This window comes from Malus sylvestris, chromosome 12 (genome assembly GCF_916048215.2).
Source record: "Malus sylvestris chromosome 12, drMalSylv7.2, whole genome shotgun sequence".
Taxonomy (NCBI): Eukaryota; Viridiplantae; Streptophyta; class Magnoliopsida; order Rosales; family Rosaceae; genus Malus; species Malus sylvestris.
In genome coordinates this window covers 11,263,595-11,285,284 of record NC_062271.1, presented here as the reverse complement: position 1 = coordinate 11,285,284, position 21,690 = coordinate 11,263,595, and the positions used below count along the sequence as shown (strand labels likewise).

The following is a 21,690-nucleotide window of genomic DNA, read 5'->3' as shown; positions in this document are numbered from 1 at the left end:
TATTCAAAGGAATCATATAGGAAAGTATCACATTGGATAGTAGACATGAAACAAACTATCACTTAAACAATGTAATTAAGAGTATTGTATTAGAGAATGACCGTATTGCATTGTAGTTGTAACTGGATAGGTTCTCCAACCAATTCTACTTAGCTTGGGTAACCATGATATGCTGCTAGGTGTCACTCATGGTTTGTGGAAGCCCTGAAGATTAGCAAGCACTAATCTTAAGGGAGAATTGAAATGTGGTTTCAATTCACAATCGATCGTTAAGAGTAACATCGCCCACTGCCTCGCTAATTGGAACCTAATGGATCGCACACCACATAAGGATGTTAGTGAAGAAATTATATGAAATGGATAAGCAATTAAATGGTTTAATTGAAGAATGGTCAAGATTAATTAATTAGTTAATTAATTATACGAAAGGTTCGTATTGGGCTTATATGTTGGTTTTGGGTTTCGGGGCCCAAAAGTGTTTTGGTCCACAAGGCCCATTATGTTTAAGTTGTATGACAACTAAAACAAAATGGGCAAATTAGCCCAATAACAAGGAGAGGCTGGCCATTAGGGTGAATGGGCAAGCTTGCTTAATTACAAGTTTGCCACTCACCAAAGAAAATGTTATAAAAGCAACTTTATAGCAATTTTCTCATTAGGGTTTTCTAATAGAGATTGGGTGAAACTTTTTCTCTCATTTTCTACATAGAGGCCGGCCACTTAGAGGATTTTTACTAGCATCTAAAATCTCTCTAAGTCATCCATATCATCTTCACAATATACAACCTTGGTGAAGAGACTTAGAGACATCAAGCTTTTGATGTTTTTGGAGAACAAATCCTTTTTCCTCTAATCATCAAAGGAGCACTAAAGGGAGGAAAACACAAGGAGGATTCAAGGAGCTTGGAGGTGACTTGAAGGCCCTCCACTTGGGTGAATCCCTTGTGTAATCAAGGATGAGCTTCAAGGGTAAAGAATCACTAAATCTTTACTTCTCTTTAATATTGTTAAAGAGTTTATTTTGGTTCACCATATACTAGGCTTTGAAAGTCATGGGTTTTATGAATTGTTTTTGGATGCATGCCTACTTTAAAGTGTTAATAGCTTGCATATGTATTCAAATGTTCATACTTGTTCTTAGCTAGGACAAAATTTTTTCCTTTAAGTGGTATCAGAGCCTAGGCCTAGTGTATGGTGAATCCTTTTGGGTTTTGTGATGTTCATATTTTGTGATTTAAATGTTGTAAATGTTACAAGCTTTGTTCTTGCTTTTGAATATATAAATTTTGCTAGAAAATTTAGCATCTCAAATGTTGTAGATGTATTTCATTTAAGCATGAATATTGGAACTAAAATTTGGTGCCATGTGTTTTGGGAAATTCGGCCAAATCCTTAGGGTGATTTTTTGGGTTCATGTTTGTCTTGTTAAAATGGTTTTAAGGTGACTTTTGGAACCCCTAAGTACCCTAGGATATTAGCCCTCTTTTGAGAGGTGAAAAATTGAGTTTTGGTGAATGAAAACATCAATGGAACTATTATGAGTTTTCATGGTGTTCTTCATTGTTCTTGGAGTTCTTGCCAAGAACAAAAAGGTTTGAAGTTTTGATTCAAAAGTTTTATGTTTTTCATAAAGTTTTGGTTTAATTTTGATGGGTGATGGATATTGGTGAGAAGTGATTAAAAGGCTTTAATGTTTGTCAAAACTCATAAATGTTTTACAAAACATTTTCTTACAAACCATCAATTTCACCTCACCCACCAAAATCAACTTGCATATTGCACATGCATGCACTAAAACCCTTTCACACTTGTTCACACACCCCTTGGCCGGCCACCCCTACAAGTGGGGTACTTTTGGGGCCTTTTGTGCAATTACATAAAGTTGTGATAATTTTGTGTTTTTGCATTTTGGCCCAAAAGTTTACGTTTTTACGTTAAGGCCCTAAAACTCTAAAGGACAAATTGTTTTGATCCTTTAATGATGTTTTTACATTAATGAAATTTTGGGTTCTAGTTGAAATTACATGAAGTTGTGGACTTTTGTGTTTTTTTCAAAGTGACCCCAAAAGTTTTTGTATTTGCATTATGGCCCAATTGTTGTGGTCATAGTTTCCTTTTGGCCCAAATAAAATGAGAACAAAATTGTTTTGTCTCTTTAATGAGAATTTGATTTTCATTTCATTTAGTTCCATTTAAATCAATTCTATGGATCCAAAAACCAATTGTTTAAAGTTGTTTTCTTAGTTAATATGATTGATTAAGAAAAGGGTGATTATGAACCAAAGGCCACGATAATTGAGCTATGTGATTGGCCGATATACATTATGAATGTTTGGGTTTTAGTAGTGTAGATTTGAATGTAATTTGATTAATTCAATTTGTTGTAAATGGACATAAGTCCATCATTTGATTTGTGTTGTAAAAGGGCATAAGCCCTTATTATTATTTCATGTATTCCTTTTGTTTATATGTATGCAAATGGAATAGTTGGGTCCAACGCCCAATAGGAAATAATGGTTTAATTGGATTAAACGCGTAACTAAAATCAACAACTATCTACCTTAAACCCAAGGTCCAACACAAGGCTCGTGTTGGATCAAATCAAACGGTTCATAATCATCCTAAAACCTAATATGACTATATAGTCCATATGAGGATGCAATGCATTCGTTAGTAGTTCCATATAGTCTCGCTTGTTTCAACGAAACAGTGGGAGTATTATATGCTACTAAATCATATTGACTTGGACCAATAGTTGTGATAGGCCCAAGTTCTTTTAATGTGATTAAAATGTTTTGATGTAGCCCAAAACTACTCCCTCAAATCAAATATTAAGTTGATAAGCGAGAGATGTTTTGAACATCTCTTCGTAGGCCTTCCACCGTGGTGGGTTCCAAGCGTTTATGACTCATGCACCGGCTTCACCTTATCATGGGGAAGTACAAAGCATGTGCTTACATCCAGGAGGAATTCATATACATATGATGAGGTGAATGTAGGCAACGAGGATAGCCGACATCGTATCATCGTGAGGCTATTCTTGAACCCCTATACAAACTAAGCATGGTGGGAATAACTTAACTAAGTGCAATGAAGCCGACATCGTATCATCGTGAGGCAACATTCTCTAGAGGCCAAACGGATGGGTAATTACAAAAGTTGTAAATGAATAATGCGTTATTCTCTCATCATTATTTTTGCTAGCCAACATCGTATCATCGTGAGGTGGGCTTGGTAATGGTGAGTCTCCCATAACCCGCTAAGAGTTCAATATAACTCTCGAATTCTATTGAGGGATGTGGAATTTGCCAAAAATAGTGGGTGGTACTATTTGATTCAAAGACCCAATCAAATAGTTTTAAACAAACAATCTAATACGATTTCTGTTATGTTATGTAGTGAATGACATGCCTAAAATTATACCCACCATTATACTTGACAAAAGGGGCCTTAAGGGCCAACGTTTCCTTGCTTGGTATCGCCACATTGAGAATGTCTCAAAGGTGAAAGACATATTGTATGTGCTTAAGCAATCCCCTCCTCATGTACCTCCTACAAAATTAGCTTTAAAGGAGGAGTGTCAAAACTATGTTAGACACTATGAGGATGACTTACAAGCCAAATGCTTAATCCTCACTTCACTTAGTAAGGAGCTTATGAAGCTACATAAGCACATGGACACTTCTTGTGCCATGGTTGAAAGTTTGCATAAGATGCATGACATTGAGACTAGTAATGTACGATTCTCAAATGTTTGTAGTCTAATGAATGCCAAAATGGCAATGGGGACATCGGTCCATAAACATGGACAAAAGATGGAAAAGATATTTAAAGATCTTAAAAGTTTAGGAACTTCCATCGATGGGAAAATGGCCCAAGATTTTTTCCTTGCATCTCTCTCGGATGATTTCACTAAGTTTATTGTAAACTATAAAGTGAATAGATTCGATCATTCTTTGAAAGAGATGATTGACATGTGCTGTAAATTTGAAAAAGGTTTCAAAATAGACAGTGGGAGTGAGAATGCAAACATAAGGAAAAGGTTGCATAAGAAGAAGGCAAAGAAATCCAAAGGAACATGCTTTCATTGTGGAAAGGATGAACGTTGGAAGAAGAAATACAGGGTGCGCATTGCGAGCCTTATGACACGAACTTTTGAAGAGACTATTTCTGTCATAGAGAGTGCTTTTACAGTGAGCTCCAGTTCCTGGATATTTGATTCAGGCGCTAGTCAACATATCTGTAATACGATGCAGGGACTAGTGGGGAGCAAATCACTGCGCAATAATGAGATGGTTGTGCGAGTTGGGAACGGCACTAAAATCTCTGCAAAAGCAATAGGCACCAACATGCTTAACCTACCCTCTGGGGAAGTCCTGGAACTTAAAAATTGTTTATATTTTCCTTCATGTATAAAGAATTTGATTTCCATCTCTAAGCTTTTACGAGATGGGCACTCAGTATTGTTTGACAAAATGAGTTGCACTTTATACTTGAACGGTCGTATTATCTCTCATGGTAATATGATAGAGGGATTTTTTCACCTAGAGACGAATAGTGGGATGCACTGTATTGCGAGCAGGAATACCTCAAAACCCAAAAGGGCTAGAGAAGAAGTTAACCAAGAAAAGATGTGGCATCTTAAACTTGGACATGTGAACCTTGAAAAGATTCACAAGATGTCGAAAGACGGATACATCCACCCATTAGGTAATGACCGGATGGGTACTTGTGAATGTTGCTTGAAAGGGAAAATGACCAAATCTCCATTTACTGGAAAAGGAGAGCGTGCCACTGAAATTCTAGGGTTAATCCACACTGACGTATGTGGACCTATGTCTACTACGTCGAGAGGAGGCTTCTCCTACTATATCACATTCACCGACGATCACTCTCGGTTTAGCTATGTGTATCTTATGAAGTACAAGTCAGAATCCTTTGAAAGGTTCAAAGAATTCAAGAATGAAGTTGAGAAGCAAACTGGGAAACAGATAAAGATCCTAAGATCGGATCGAGGGGGTGAATATCTGAGTAACGAGTTCCTAGATTACCTCAAAGAGTGTGGAATAATATCACAGTGGACTCCACCGGGAACTCCACAACTCAATGGAGTTTCTGAAAGGAGAAATCGAACCTTGATGAACATGGTTCGTTCTATGATGAGTTCTGTTGATCTACCAGTAACATTCTGGGGATACGCTCTATATACAACAGCTTACTTGCTTAATAGAGTACCTTCCAAATCAGTTTCACAAACGCCCTATGAGATATGGCATGGAAGAAAGCCAAGTCTTAAACACATTAAGATTTGGGGTTGTGAAGCATATGTCAAGAAGCTTGAAGCTACTAAGCTTGAAGCGAGATCAGTAAGATGCTATTTTGTGGGATATCCTAAAGAAACTATGGGATATGAGTTCTACCATCCTGACGACCAGAAAGTCTTTGTCGCCAGAACTGCTAAGTTTCTAGAGGACGAATTCGTTCTCAAAGGGACTATAAGCAAACAGATGGAAATTAATGAGATTAATAATGAACCACAAACAAGCACTAGACATATTGACAACCCTGTTCCTGAACCCCTGGCTCCACGTAGATCTGAACGGGTTAGTAAGCCACCTAAGAGGTATGGCTTAGACAATGACTTTGATGAATTGTACCTTCTAGGTGACAATGAAACAAAGGAGGACCCTAGAGACTACACTGAAGCAATGTCTGACATTGATTCAAAGAGATGGCAAGAGGCCATGAAATCCGAGATGGATTCCATGTATCAAAATCAGGTCTGGACTCTTGTAGACCCTCCAGAAGGTATTGTACCAGTTGGAAACAAATGGGTCTTCAAGAGGAAGATAGGCGTTGATGGGAACGTGGAGACTTATAAGGCTAGATTGGTAGCCAAGGGTTACAGGCAAAGAGAAGGGATTGACTATGAAGAAACTTTCTCTCCTGTAGCCATGATTAAGTCCATTCGGATTTTGCTTGCTATAGCTGCGTACCATGATTATGAGATCTGGCAAATGGACGTGAAGACGGCCTTTCTGAACGGCTACCTAGAGGAAGAGCTCTATATGACTCAACCCGAAGGTTTCGTGTCCAAGTCTGAAAAGACTAAGGTATGCAAGCTTCAAAGGTCCATTTATGGACTCAAGCAAGCCTCCAGGAGTTGGAACATTCATTTCGACACTGAAATCAAAACGTTTGGTTTTACTCAAAACGAAGACGACAATTGTGTTTATCAAAAAGTCGTTGGGGATGCAGTTGTATTGCTAGTGTTATAAGTAAATGACATATTACTATTCGGGAATGACACTGCAATACTTTCTTCTGTAAAAGTGTGGTTGTCCAAAACCTTCCACATGAAAGATTTAGGAGATGCATCTTATGTACTTGGGATAAAGCTCTATCGTGATAGATCCAGAAAATTAATTGGATTATCCCAATCTATGTACATTGATAAGGTGCTAAGTAGGTTCGAGATGGAACAATGTAAGAAAGGCTTTCTTCCTGTAAGACATGGAATTCACCTTTCTAAGTCCATGGAACCTAAGACTCCTGAAGAGATAAGGCATATGAGTAGAATTCCTTATGCTTCAGCCATAGGAAGTCTCATGTATGCCATGATATGCACAAGGCCTGATATCGCATATGCTGTGAGCATTACTAGTCGATATCAATCTAACCCAGGATTAGAACACTGGGCAACTGTCAAGACGGTCCTTAAGTACTTAAGAAGAACTAAGGACATGTTCCTCGTATATGGAGGAGCATCAGAGTTGCGAGTGGAAGGTTATACAGACGCAGATTTCCAATCTGACGTCGATGATAGAAGTTCCAACTCCGGATATGTATTCACTCTGAATGGTGGGGCTGTCAGTTGGAAAAGCAAGAAGCAAAGTGTAATTGCTGATTCCACGACAGAGGCTGAATATGTCGCTACAGCTGAAGCCGACAAAGAAGCGTTCTGGATGAAGAAGTTCATTACTGAACTTGGAGTGGTTCCAACCATTACATCACCAGTAACTTTGTACTGTGATAATAGTGGGGCGATAGCTCAAGCCAAGGAACCCAGGGCACATCAAAAGAACAAGCATTTTGATAGGCGTTTTAATATCATTAGAAGATATGTTGCCGAGGGGAAAGTCAACATCCTCAAAGTTGCCTCAGCCGATAACGTAGCAGATCCACTGACAAAGCCAATGTCTCAAATCCAGCTTGATCGTCATATGGATAAGATGGGTATTAGATACATGGGAAGATGGCTTTGAGTGCAAGTGGGAGATTGTTGGAAGTATGCCCACAAAGCCACTCATTTGATGTAATAGCTTTTGGAATACTTATTGTATTAAACTTTTAATATGTTTAATGAAGGGCAAAGCTTATTGTTAATCACTATTTATTGTATCATGTGTTTAAGCAATAAGGGAATCCAAGGAATGTATTTGTTCTAAGAGAGAAGTGATCTAATGAGTTAGATTATCGAGACCTCTCTCTTATGTTCATTCCTAAAATGTTCCTAGCCATAGGATTGCCAATTGGGCATTGACAATCCGCTAAGGTTAGTATGTGTTATGTTGACTCAAACGTGAGTGTGAACTAGTCTCAAGTCATTTGGTGTTGGACACTGAGACAAACACATAGGTGCTCGAAAAGTAATCGAGTACACTGAACGTCGATCAAAAGAGAGTTCGAACATACATGTCATGTATGAACTCTAAAGTTGCAATATGCAAAGTAGTCCTTTGACCTGAGGCATCATAGATGTCTAATGGTTAGGTCCTTGATCTTTGATCATGTCAATGGCATTCCTTCGGATTGTCCACGGCATTGTTGGGGTCAAGCTATCTAGTCATGTAGGCATATGAATGCACAACAAGGGATCTCTAACCTTCCATGGTGGAAGGAGAATACTCTAAGATATGATTCTAAAGTCTTTGGCCAAAGCATATGAATATGACTTAGGAAGTTTGTTCCAAATCATATTCAAAGGAATCATATAGGAAAGTATCACATTGGATAGTAGACATGAAACAAACTATCACTTAAACAATGTGATTAAGAGTATTGTATTAGAGAAGGACCGTATTGCATTGTAGTTGTAACTGGATAGGTTCTCCAACCAATTCTACTTAGCTTGGGTAACCATGATATGCTGCTAGGTGTCACTCATGGTTTGTGGAAGCCCTGAAGATTAGCAAGCACTAATCTTAAGGGAGAATTGAAATGTGGTTTCAATTCACAATCGATCGTTAAGAGTAACATCGCCCACTGCCTCGCTAATTGGAACCTAATGGATCGCACACCACATAAGGATGTTAGTGAAGAAATTATATGAAATGGATAAGCAATTAAATGGTTTAATTGAAGAATGGTCAAGATTAATTAATTAGTTAATTAATTATACGAAAGGTTCATATTGGGCTTATATGTTGGTTTTGGGTTTCGGGGCCCAAAAGTGTTTTGGTCCACAAGGCCCATTATGTTTAAGTTGTATGACAACTAAAACAAAATGGGCAAATTAGCCCAATAACAAGGAGAGGCCGGCCATTAGGGTGAATGGGCAAGCTTGCTTAATTACAAGTTTGCCACTCACCAAAGAAAATGTTATAAAAGCAACTTTATAGCAATTTTCTCATTAGGGTTTTCTAATAGAGATTGGGTGAAACTTTTTCTCTCATTTTCTACATAGAGGCCGGCCACTTAGAGGATTTTTACTAGCATCTAAAATCTCTCTAAGTCATCCATATCATCTTCACAATATACAACCTTGGTGAAGAGACTTAGAGACATCAAGCTTTTGATGTTTTTGGAGAACAAATCCTTTTTCCTCTAATCATCAAAGGAGCACTAAAGGAAGGAAAACACAAGGAGGATTCAAGGAGCTTGGAGGTGACTTGAAGGCCCTCCACTTGGGTGAATCCCTTGTGTAATCAAGGATGAGCTTCAAGGGTAAAGAATCACTAAATCTTTACTTCTCTTTAATATTGTTAAAGAGTTTATTTTGGTTCACCATATACTAGGCTTTGAAAGTCATGGGTTTTATGAATTGTTTTTGGATGCATGCCTACTTTAAAGTGTTAATAGCTTGCATATGTATTCAAATGTTCATACTTGTTCTTAGCTAGGACAAATTTTTTTCCTTCAAGAAGCTGAGTACCACTGTTTAATTGTAATATAACCTATTTAAGTTCTAAATGTTTAAACCCTAAAACGTTTACAACATGCTTGATCATTAAACTTATATATTTTTCAACATTTCATGGCAACCATGAACAGAACCATCTTAGCCATCTTATTCATGCTAACGATCTCATTACTTCCAATATTCACTGGCTCGAGGAAGTCTAACTTCATCAACAAATCATAGAAGACATAAATTACAAATTTTAAAAGGGTTTGCATGTGGAACACAACATATACCGAATAAAATTTGGACTAAGAAAAACAAATAATGGATAATAGTGTTCAAATTTGAACAACTTAAAAAAATAAAAAAAAATTAAAAAGTCTTGTCCCGTTCTACGCATAAAATTGTACCAAACAATAGACGAAACATGGGTTTTTAGTCATTTTAAGCTTTGGGTTCTGTTTCGTCCAACCGCTACCAAACGCTGAACGGAACAACCATCATGTTCTGTCCTGCGCGTACCAAACATACACAGAACATCTGTTTCATCACGTCCTGTCCCATCCTGTTCCGTCCCGTCTGCGTACCAAACGCTACCTTTGGCATGCTTTGTTGAGGTCGTTGTAGTTTACTCAAACCCTCTATTTGCCATTCTCTTTCTTCTTTACCAGAACGACGTTGGCAAGCCATGTTGAGTGTGATACCTCTTCTATGAATTCCAGTAGCTTGTCAATTTCCACTTCAATGATCGTCACTTGTTCAGGTTTTTTTTTTTTTTTTGGATCATCGGTTTGGCAGAGGGGTCGACGTGTAGCTTATGGCAAGCTATCTTGGGGTCGATGTCGGGCATGTCGGAAGGTGATCATGCGAAGATGTCATGATTTTCCTTAAGGAAAGCCGTGAGTTCTTCCTTTTCCTTTGGGCTTCGACGTGAGAAGATACTAGCAGTCTTCTCTGGCCGCTGGGGATCAAGAATGATGTGTTTGGTGTCCTCTTCGAGTTTCCATCTCGTCTTGTATGCTGGCATGTTGACTTGGACACCATATTCTTGATTCGACTGCTGCAATTGCTATTTGGTAGCTTCATCGTCCCTTTGGACCTTGGTAGTCTCTACGGGGGTAAAGGTTTTCTTTCTTGATTCCTTCAATACTTGCATAGTGCATCGTCGAGATGTGGCCTGGTCAAACTTAATTTCTCTGATTCATCATCTCGGGATGTGGAATTAGATTTTTTAATACTTGATGGAGGTTACAGCGTCCAGCTTGATCAGCCAAAGTCTCCCAAGAATCCCATTGTAGGGAGACATGTCACTTACGATCGTGAATGTCTACTTTGAGAAAATTGGTGGTGTTCTCACATCAAGTGTAATGTTGCCGATGACAATAGAGGTGTGCCCGTTGAATCCGATAAGTACCTCCGCTTGATTTATGATTATGCTTTCTAGGCCCATCTTCTGAATTATTGAGAACTGAAGTAGGTTGACTGCATTTTCGTTGTCAACCATCATTCTATCGACTATAACATGGGCTAGTTAGACAGATACCACTAGTGCGTCGTCGTGTGGGAAGTCGACGCCTTCTGTATCTTGCTCGATGAAGCCAATGATGGGTCCAAGTTAGGTGTTGACTGCCTGGACCTATGAGACTAGTAGAGCCTGCTGGATCTTCCTTTTCTTGGAGTTGTTGGTGGCCCTCAAGTGCTTAGATTCGGCAATGATGCCATTGATCCGAATCTCCTTGTTGGGCGGTTCTTCGTCGGCATCTGCGTTCCTTTTAGGCTGCGCAACCGACTTATCCAAGTATCTCTCGACTTTGCCTTATTTCACGAGCTTCTCTAGGTAATTCTTCAAAGTGTAGCAGTTGTCGGTTGTGTGACCAGTACCTCGGTGGAATGCGCAGTACTTAGTGTGGTTTAACTTGGAAGTATCTCCAATTGATTGTTTCGACAATATGAAATATGGCTCACTTTTGATAGCGCGGAGGATTTGATGGATCGGGATTGAGAACTTAGAGTAGTTCTTGGGCTTTGGGCCTCCTTTAGTCGAAGATCGGTCCCTAAGCTTAGCCCCTTAACTGCTTTTGTTATTGTATTGTTTTCCTTCCTCATTCTTTTGAGCCACCGCTGATTCTTTTTTAGACTACTCAAGCACTTTGTCTACTCGCCAAGCCTCGTCCTAGAGTGCATGCTTCTCTGGCAGAGCGAAAGAATCCCCCTGGGTTAGATCTTCTTTCATGATCAACTCTCCAAATAGTGCGTGGTATGCTGGGAGTAATTTTTGGAAGGCTGCCCTTACTATTGAGTCGTCGCACCCGACTATCTTCGCCTTCTTTTCTTTGAACCTCTTCATGCCGTCGCAGAGCGACTTCTTTAGATTCTTCTTCACATTGACCAAATGATCGGACTTTTTCTTGATTGAGCAGTAGGATGAGTATTCTTTGGTGAAAACCAAGGAAAGATCATCAAAACTCAGGACAGATCATGGCGGTAGGGTGTGAAATTAATCTTGCGCCTCGCTTTGTAAAATGGTGGCAAATATCTTGCACATAAAGGCATCGTTGTTCCGATAAAGAACCATCATGCTTCGATAGTGCTTCAAGTGCCTTTTCGGATCTCCATCTCATTTGAAAGATATGAAATGTGGCATGCTAAACTTGGGTGGAGGCTCTGCCTGCTTGATCTCGTCTGTGAAGGGTGACCTGCTCATGTTGGTTATGTCTCGTCGTAGTGCCTCATCGATGATCTTGTAAAGTTGGAAGTCACGCAATCGCTCATTCAAGAACATCTCTACTTCTTCCTGAATTTGCCTTTGTTGGGGTAGTGGAGCTCTCAGTTGCCCCCGGTCTTGGCCTGCTGGTTTAGGCTACTCTTCTTCGTGCTTGGCTCGTCTATGTCGTAGTTGTGGTGTATGTGGTTCATTCCTAGTAGGCAAGGGAATCCCTCGTAGGCTGCCGATTGAACTTGAGTTAGATCCAGTGACTGCTAATCTCCGTCCGTCGTTCTGCCTACTTCGATGTGAGGTGGAGGATGCTCCTTGCGGGCCTAGCCACACTTCGCCTAGAAGGTTGCTCATGTTGACTATTGGAGTATGGTTCCAACCATGAGTGTATGCTTGTCCGTGGGCCTAGTTAAGAGTGCACTTTCATCCATGCTCTAAGGTAGGAGTATACGCTATTTTAGGGGCCCAGTCGGGAATATACATTACCAAAACGCTCGTTTCGTGGCTGGTTAAGTGGCTGCTTGATAGGATTTTTACTACTCATGTGAACGGGCTTAAATCTCCTATTTTACTTGCAAGAATCACAAGGTTATTGTAGTATAAACGGATTTCGCAAGGTCATCTCCACAGGGATTATTAAATAATTCGAACAAATCAGATTCTATTTAATTATTGTAGAGTAGAAATTGAAGTGATTGATTTGATAACCTAATTAAAATAAAAACGAATTTAATGAATTAAAATAAACAATTTGCAATATTAGGACTAGAGAAGAAAACAGTTCTGAGAAAATCAAATTAATAAAGCACTAGGGTTCCACCATCACCTAGCAATCCTATGAATTTTTACCAATTACTTATAATCTACACATGCCACTTTGAAGGTTAGATTTTCCTAATTCATATTCTACTTGGAACCTCCAACATAGAACGTATATCTAACATGCAACCCGTCCGGACGTTCGGATCAAATCTAAACATGAAAGACTCATTATGCTTTATAAAAATCCTTTGAAAAACCATGCAATCCTTAAGACATGATATTCATCCTAAGAGAAATTACAATTATTAATCACAAGAAGCCAACATCAATTTCAGGGAACCTTCCGACCAAAATTGCATCAAATTACTTTTCTAAAGATCCTAATGGTGATCAGGCATTACGACAATTAGATAGTTTTTATCCCGGTGATTAACAATTCAAAGTACGCATGCAATCGATCATAAGCAATTAAATAAAAATCACATATTCATGCTAAGGCTCAAGGCTTCACCCTAGCAAAAGAAATTAGTTCCGCATATTCATAATTGAAATCATAGAAATATCTCTTAAGAAAAGGATTGAAAACACCTTCAAGTAGAAAATCTTCAAAACCCTAGCACTTCTCTCTGTCTCCAATATTGCATAAAATAAAGCGTACTCTAAAACTGTAGACGGCCAAGCAATATATTTGCTAAGCCCCCACACAAACCCTAAATAAAAATAGTAAAATTCGTCTAAAATCTGAACAGCCACGTTTTGGCCCAAAAGCTGCTCCAAAACTAACCCAATATAGCTGGATTTGATGTTTGGAATATTCTGAACACTTTTCCAGCAGGCCACGAACCCATCCGATGTCATCTTGGGCTCCAAAAACGCAATTTAAGCCCAAAAACGTCATTTTCCAGCACTGCGCACTGCTTCTTTATTTCATCGCCAGAGAATAACCGCTTGGTGGAAAAATCCCAAATTTTGATACGATCAAGCTAAGTGACTCACGAACGTCCTCCAACTGGAATTACTCCAAAATTCATCCATTTGATTCTGTTTTGCTCCAGAGGAAGTCGAAAGTCCTATATTGAAACTACAATTCAAAGTATCAAAATTCTTCCAATATATTAACCAAAATATACTAAGATTAGGGTAAAATATATAATATAAAATCTACTCATCACTGCTTGCCAGAAAATTGCTAGAAAGGTTTTTTGTCTGCCCTCGTCCTACTTCAGGACACTTCTTCTGGGACACGTTGCATCTCAGTGCACTAGAAAAGCTGATTCACCAAGGTCGTCTGCTATGCGAGGGCGTTCGTTAACTCCATGACTTGTCGAGACAAGTGTTGTTCGCCATTTGGGTTGGAAGAGCTTAGAAGGAATGCATCTCCTTGAGTGGTGGAAGTGTTGCAGACTCCAAGCGCGAGATTTGAGTTAGGAAATGCCAAATCTACAGAGAAGTGTGGTGAAAATACCCCCGGTTCAATTGTTGGCCCAGAAATTTGAAGTTGGGATGGTTAAACCACTCTTAGACTAGTTTGGGCTGCTTGGGACACCACGGGAGTGCGCTAGATTGCATGTGGGGCACACGAGTGCTAGGCTTGGGCTCGGCTCGGCAAATCTCGGGCTTAGGTCTGTGGAGCTTGGAATGGCGAGGCTTTGGCCTACTTTCCTTGGGCCTGGGCCTTCGTGGTTTGAAGTGGCGCGGGGCACTAAGTTTCTCTTGGCACAACTTGGGCCTGTGCAGCGCCTTGGGCATGTGGGCCTTGGCTTGTCACTTTGGCAGTTGCGGCTACAACTTGAGCTCCTTTACGCTGGGCCGAGTTGGGCTCCCTTGTGGTGCGTGCTTAGGCTCATTGCTGCAAGGTGGCATGGGCCTAGGCTTATGGCTGCAAGGTGAGGCCTTCATCATGAGTCCCTCTCTCACTGTGAGCTGCCACGGTCGCTGCCATAGGCATAGCCACGGTGGTGTCCCTTAGGAGTGGTGCCACTCCACTCTTCGTTGCGTTGAGCCTCATGGATCGCCACAGTCCAAATTCTTGAACGTTGGAATTTCTATTCATCGTGGTTTCCAAGTTTCTAGTCATTGTACTTTTCTTCTACATTTTATCGAAGAATTTTTATAAATAAAAATTCCAAGAATAATAACGTACGAAAAATCTACAAATGAACAAGAGAACAAAAAACCTTGAATGCAAGACACTTTTTTCGAGTGTTTGATCAAGACTTTCAATGAAAGCACCAATTTGTGGATGCAAATTTCCACCTTCTTCTTCTTGGACGAAAATGCACTTGCAAAACAATTAACACCTTAGGTCAAGGCCAAAAGCCTCACGCGCCCATGATGAATGGGAGTGGGTGGGGGGGGCATTGGCTGAAAAACCTCTAATGCCAAAGTTAGAATTTGAGGAAAAAATGTTTAGAGAATTTTGGAGAATTTTGCAAGAGAGTTGGAATTACGTTTTTGTGAGAAATGGAAGCTATTTATAAGGGTGTGGCTGGCCCCTATTTGGAGAAAAGGGGTCCGGCCACTCATAAATAATATCTTGCAATCAATTAGGAAATTAATCAATTAATTTAGGCAATTAATCCTATTTTGAATGAATAACTGAAGGTTACCTTGTGGGGAGGATTTGATGAGGATGGATGAAATAGGTTTTGAATAAATACCTATTTTGATCACTTTTGACCTTGATTGAGTTGTGATTATTCGCTGCTTGCGCATAGGAATTCCGGTGTGCCTCAAGGGTAATTTTGTTTGTTTTTTTACCCAAGAATCCACGTATCACCTCCATATTTTTCTTGATTATTTTTGGCTCCACAAATGGGAATTGGATCCTCTCCTGAGCTTGGGCTCAGGATCCTCCTGACCAACACACAAGGATCGTTGGATTTTGATCCAACGGCTACAATTATTATAACTTTTAAAGAGTTCTCTATTTATGGTTGTTGGATCAAAATCTAATGGTCCTTGTGTGTTGGTCAGGAGGCTCTGAGCCCAAGCTCAGGAGAGGATCCAATTCCCCACAAATGCCCCCACATGCACGTGGTATAAGTGACATGCTCCCTCCTGGCCTCGTGTATGTTATGCATGGCACGCGTTGTGTGCACTTCCGACTATTTTTTTTTATTCATTTCTTTTTGCTTTCTAATCCTTTATCTTTAGAAAATTCTCAAATAAAATCCTTTTTCAAGGTGAACAATACTTGCATCCATTCTATGTACTTTATTTACCCTTTACTATTAACGAATTTTTATTACACAAATTTTGTATTCGGAACCTGTCATCTTTTAATATCATTTTTAGTAAAATTGTTCAAATCGGAGATGTTAAGTTATTTATATGTATCAAATAAATAAATGCTTCATGATGAATATCTTATTTTATATTAGCATGGCTTGATTTTGTTTGATATAATAGATAAATTAATTAACGATCTCCAATTTGATTGATATTTATAGAGATGATCTCTAAATGAGAATTAAGAAAATAAAAAGTTCTTATTATAAAGTTTTTATTGTAAAAATCCGTTCGTTGCAAGAAGTAAACAACGTAGTACACACCATGAGGTGGAAGCAAATATTTTCCTTTCAACGTTTTGTTTTTGCTATAGGGTTCCAAATGTTTCTTTCCAAATTAATACGAATTAACATGTAGATTTCTCACCATAATTTTGGTATTTGGGTACATGAACTCTTTTGGCATAGTGGAACCTTTTACTCCATAAATTAGGTTAAGCCACATAGATCTCTCATCCAAAGAATACACATTCCCACACACGCAGTGGAAGTTGACAAGTCATTTTCTCATCCGTCTCATTGTAATAGTGAATATTTATTTATTTAAGACAACCATTTTTAATTTGATCAAGCAATTACGAATCCTAACCTTCCTACATTTTAATAAGGATAAATGTTGTAACTAATCATATAATATGATGTCTGCTTGTATAAATGCTTGACATATATATTTACTCATCTCAATTTCTAAGTTTCTAAGCAAATTTGGCATCAGCGCCGCATCGAAGTAATTAACCAGTACACGATGTTAGCATTGTCTCCTCCTTTGTTTTTAACCGTAGGATGGCCATTAGAGGATCCTATAAGCCATGATTACAACTACTTCTACAAGGACCGTAATACTACTACTACTGTTAATGATCATAATGCAGAGTCATCCCTTCATATACTTCCATCTCATCAGCTACAAGCTGAACTTGATTGTTCCACACCATCGACAACCATCAGCGGTGAGTATTCCAGAGTTTCCCCGATGGCAAGGAAGCTTAACCACAATGCTAGTGAGCGTGATCGTCGCAAGAAGATCAATAACTTGTATGCCTCATTGCGTTCACTGCTTCCTACAGATCAAACGGTATGTACCAAAATGAGTTATTTTTTTAATTTCAAATTGGATATTAGTCTACTAATGTTTTCTGAAGAGATTTTACATGTTATATATTTGTCATACTACAAATTTTGCTTATATATATTCGAAAACATGAGAAAAAGTTTTAGTCTGAAACTCCGAATAGATATGTTGTCAACATCGTTACTGAACCCTACCTCACAGTTTTGAAAATTTCATGTGCTCCATTACAGAAAAAGTTAAGCATTCCGAATACAATTTCGCATGCGCTGAAATACATACCAGAACTCCAAAAGCAAGTGGAGGGACTAAATCGAAAGAGGGAGGGACTCTTATCAAGAGCTTCTAAGCAAGAAGGTGTAATGCATGTGGTGAAAAAAGTAAAAATCACAGCTCGAAGATCACTATCTGCTGGTTCAACCTATCGTCTTAACGATACAGAAGTTGCAATTCAAATATCCACCTTTAAGTCCGACAACAATCTGTTATCTGAGATCTTGCTACATTTGGAGGAAGAGGGGCTTCAAGTACAAAATGCTTCTTCCTTCGAGTCCTTTGGAGGGAGGATCTTCTATAATTTACATCTTCAGGTATATGTTTTGTACTGCTACAATTTTTAATTTACTTACTTCCATTCAATCTAATTTGTTTACAACAATTCATATAAATTATAATTATATATTTTAGTTATTTTTCTGTATGTATTATATACAGGTGGAAAGAACATACAGATTAGACTGTGAGAGCTTAAACGAGAAGCTCAAGTTCTTCTATGGATGACAAAAAGGAAGAGCTAATTTTGAGAAGGCTAGCTCAACCAAATTCAAAGTAAAATTCCAAAGAGTGCCCATGTAAATGTACTAGCTAGTTGAAAGTTGAAATGAACCTCTCTGAACAATAGCCATGTACAAAAATATTGAGAGAATGTACTATAGCTACACTAACTCTACGTCTGCAAATAATGTTTGATGTATCGCTTATGATATATGAATATATACTTATAAATGTGTGTGTGTGTACATATTTATATTAAAACCTTTGATAATCAGTTTCGCTAATGTATATATAATCCAACTAGGTTTACTTAATGATCATAACTCTTTACAAAGGTCAAATCAAAGAGCAGTTAATCTAGTATTGTTCAACAACAATGATCAGTTACCATCATTTCCCTCCAAAGAATGTGGGGGTAAACTTCTTGTTATACTAAGGCATGTTTACTTAGAAGAAATGTGTTTGAACACGATATGTAAGACAAGTTTTTAAGATTGAACCTAAATATCAATGAAAGACCTCAAAGAGCTTAGAAGGCACCGATGTGTTGCCGGCTACAAATCGGTCAAGTACTTCTCAAAGTAGTAAGCTTAGAGGGGGATTATTTCATTCATTTGACGAAGCAATTTATTGGGATTGATGGAGAGTCCTTGTGAGTTATAAACCCTAGCACGGGTGTAATGCACTTTGTGGTACTAAACTTTCGCATTCTTCAATTTTGACAAAATTGTACGTATAAAACAAACTACACTTTTGATCAAGGCCAATATCACACGTGCTCCATTTTGGGGGGGGGGGGGGGAGAGAGGAGGGTTTGGCCAATAAATATCCGATGTCCAAGTTAGTTTCTCTGGTAAGGGAGAGAATTTTAGGACTTGTATGCATAGCGAAAGCTTACCAAAAATTGGTGTGGATGGAGTATTTATAGGGGGTGGCTGGCCATGGAGTAGGGTTTTTCTTACACATGGCCAAGATGTATCATCTATAGGATGGATGGGAAAAGAATAATTTCAAGATATTAATTATGAGATAATATCTTGGATATTCTTGGAAGTATCCTTGATTGAATGTGATTAGGATTCCTTACTTGTTTGAGTTGATATTCAATTAAGAATATATTAAAGATGGGATAGGATCAAGGGACAAACATTTTGATAAATATTTTTACACTTTTTTTAAGCTTTTAAATTACATAACATCCAAAGGTTCTTATTTATTCATTAAATGACATGAATGCTTATGTGTATTTTAACTAATATTAAAAATAAAACATAAAACAGAAAAAGAATAAAATTTAAAAGGAAATTAAAAATAAAATTAAAAGGAAAGAAACCCTATAAGCTTGCAAGCAAGAAAGGAGTAGAACCCCATTGATTCGTAACCTTCATCTCCCTCTTTGCCGATGAGGTCTGCAACTTCCATGCCTTGGATTGATACGAAATTATGATACCTTCTATCTCTGCTTGCAGAAATTAGTACATTGAATATCAATAATCTTTCACTTTATCGGCAGAGTAATTCTTCTTGAAAGCCCTAGGAAGATAGACCGGCAACAAGAACCCAAATGAATTGAAGCACCAAAACCCCATATTAGCAATAGCAAGCCATCTCCCAACATACAATTTTTTTTTTGCAAATCTCATCGATCGGCACCAAAACCCCTTACAAGTTGCAGACCTCATCGTCAAAGAGGGAGATGGAGGTTACGAATCAATGGAGTTCTACTCCTTTCTTGTTTGCATGCTTGTAGTGTTTCTCCCCTTTTAATTTTATTTTTAAGTTCTTTCCAGATTTTTTTTTTTCAGTTTTAATTTTATCTTTAATATTAGTTAAAAGCCACATAAGCATTCATGTCATTTATTGAATAGATAAGAACCCTTGGATGTTAGGTAATCTGAAGGCCTAAAAAAATTGTAAAAATATTTGTCCCTTGATCATATCCCATTAAAGATAAGATTTAGTAACTAATTCTATCTTTAATGCCTTTGACTTTTCCTCCTTACCACAAGCAGGGGAGCTTGGTGATGTCTTAGTTTGCTGCTCAAATCTCTAGCTAGGGACATTGGACTACACGTGAGAATATTTGTGGGCCTTGCCCATTTAATGAGGGCATTCTTGTCTTCTTTGGGAATAAAATCCAATTGTTGTCAATGGAATTTTTGGGATAATTTTTTTCTCCACAAATGCCCCCACACTTGTTGTGTTGCATGCATAAAAGGGCAGAAAGTGTAGCGAATCTCAAGTTGAGTAACGAGCAGAGGGTTGTCTCTTGATTTGTTGTAGGTTCTCCACTTTAACTTAGAGTTAAAATCTTCTAGGAAAGGGAAACCAACTGCATCCAAAACTTATTTAAGTCTACGTCAAGTAGAGGGTTAAATAAATATAAAGAGAGTGTTGCAGTCATATTTAGTATAGAAATGTGATTGTGCAAATCCTAGTGTATCTAGGGATATCTTTGAATATTCGCTTTAGTAGTTAATATCCTATTAGAGTTGTAATCCTAAAAGGGTAAGGATTTAACTTATCCTACTACTATAAATAAAGACACAATGGGGTGATACAACACACACCTCACAATTAAATCTCTCTCTTCTCTCTCTTATTGCTGCCGGTCTCCCTCTCTCTATTCCTTTAGAATAGTTTAGTCAAATAAGCCTACAACACGTTATCAGCACGCTTTTGCCAAAAGCTAAGGAACTGAATGATCGTAAGAGGAGGTTCTCTTCTACAAAATTCAAAGGCTTTTATTTGTTTTCTGCAAATCAGGTACGCTTAAAATAAAGGAAGATATTTGAAATGTCCACAAAGCTTGAAAACATTCCCCATGATGCATGAACCCCACTATGTTTATATTTTCCTTCCAAAATATGTATTGTATATGTTTTATATATTTGTCAATATATATATGTTTCATGCATTATGCAATTATAGTGCTATGTGGAATTTGTGAGTCAAAGCATATAAATAAATTAGAAGCAATTTAGGGTTTTCAAACCCTACTTATGTCGAAAAAAAAAGAAGAAAAATATGGGAAACTGTGTGGCACAGCAGCCTCACCACCACCATGGGATGGTGTCGTTTTAACACATTGGACCACATGGTAGCAACCTTTTGGGCTTTGCAGCATTGACCCAAAGATGTCAGGCCTTCAACATGATAGGCTTACGCGGGCCTGAAGCCCCCCAGCCCAAACCAAGAAGCCTGCAGCTTTCTTGGACCTTGTCTTATGTTTCCTTGGCCCATCTCCAACAGCCTAGAGCTGCTGGGCCTCTATTGCCCCATGACAGGTCTGCCTACAGCAGCCCTTTTGTTCGCTGGGTTTCGCCCAACTCGCCAGCAGCTATTTTTCTACTAGGCTTGCTTCGCCCAGACCCAAAACCAGAAACCCAGCTTCGGTTGGGCTTCCCCACACCAACCCGGTAGCCAACTTTGGGCTAGGCTTGCCTCGTGCATGGTTTTAGGTCCAAAAGCCAATAGCTTCTGCTACAGGGCTCACCCTGACCACTCGACCTGAGGCTTACAACCCTCCTCGAGGCCCAATAAGCATGCAAGCAAATCCTCAGGGTCCACTCCTGTGTCTTTTTTCGACCCAATGCAAATTTTTGGCATCCCTGCGTTATAAATCATGCCTAAATATTTATTTGGGGTCCTTTGATTTACGCTAATTATTTCTAATTTAATTATCAATTGGCTTATCACCAACCGAAGCTAATATGACCCGTTTGTTATTATTTTGCTTCCACAATCGACCCCATTTGGTCTCGATCTATTGAATTAATTAAAAGTGACATGCAATCCATTAATCTGATAATTAATTCAAAATTATTAACCTGAAGATCATTTTTCGATATTAACGATTCAATAATTTATTTTTATACTTTGAACCGTTGACATCCTTTCGTAGTCCTAATGCTCTCACACTTGAGTTCCCAAAGCAACTTAAATCCACTACACT

At 38.5% G+C, this 21,690-nt stretch overlaps 1 protein-coding gene across 1 annotated transcript; it reads left to right on the top strand.

Moving 5' to 3' along the window:
- The first annotated feature begins 16,637 nt into the window (after positions 1-16,637).
- LOC126592724 (transcription factor ORG2-like) lies at positions 16,638-17,741 on the top strand. Its single transcript, XM_050258490.1, has 3 exons — positions 16,638-16,971; positions 17,166-17,551; positions 17,676-17,741. The coding sequence occupies exons 1-3, from the start codon at positions 16,638-16,640 to the stop codon at positions 17,739-17,741; spliced, it is 786 nt and encodes a 261-aa protein (XP_050114447.1).
- Positions 17,742-21,690: the final 3,949 nt, after the last annotated feature.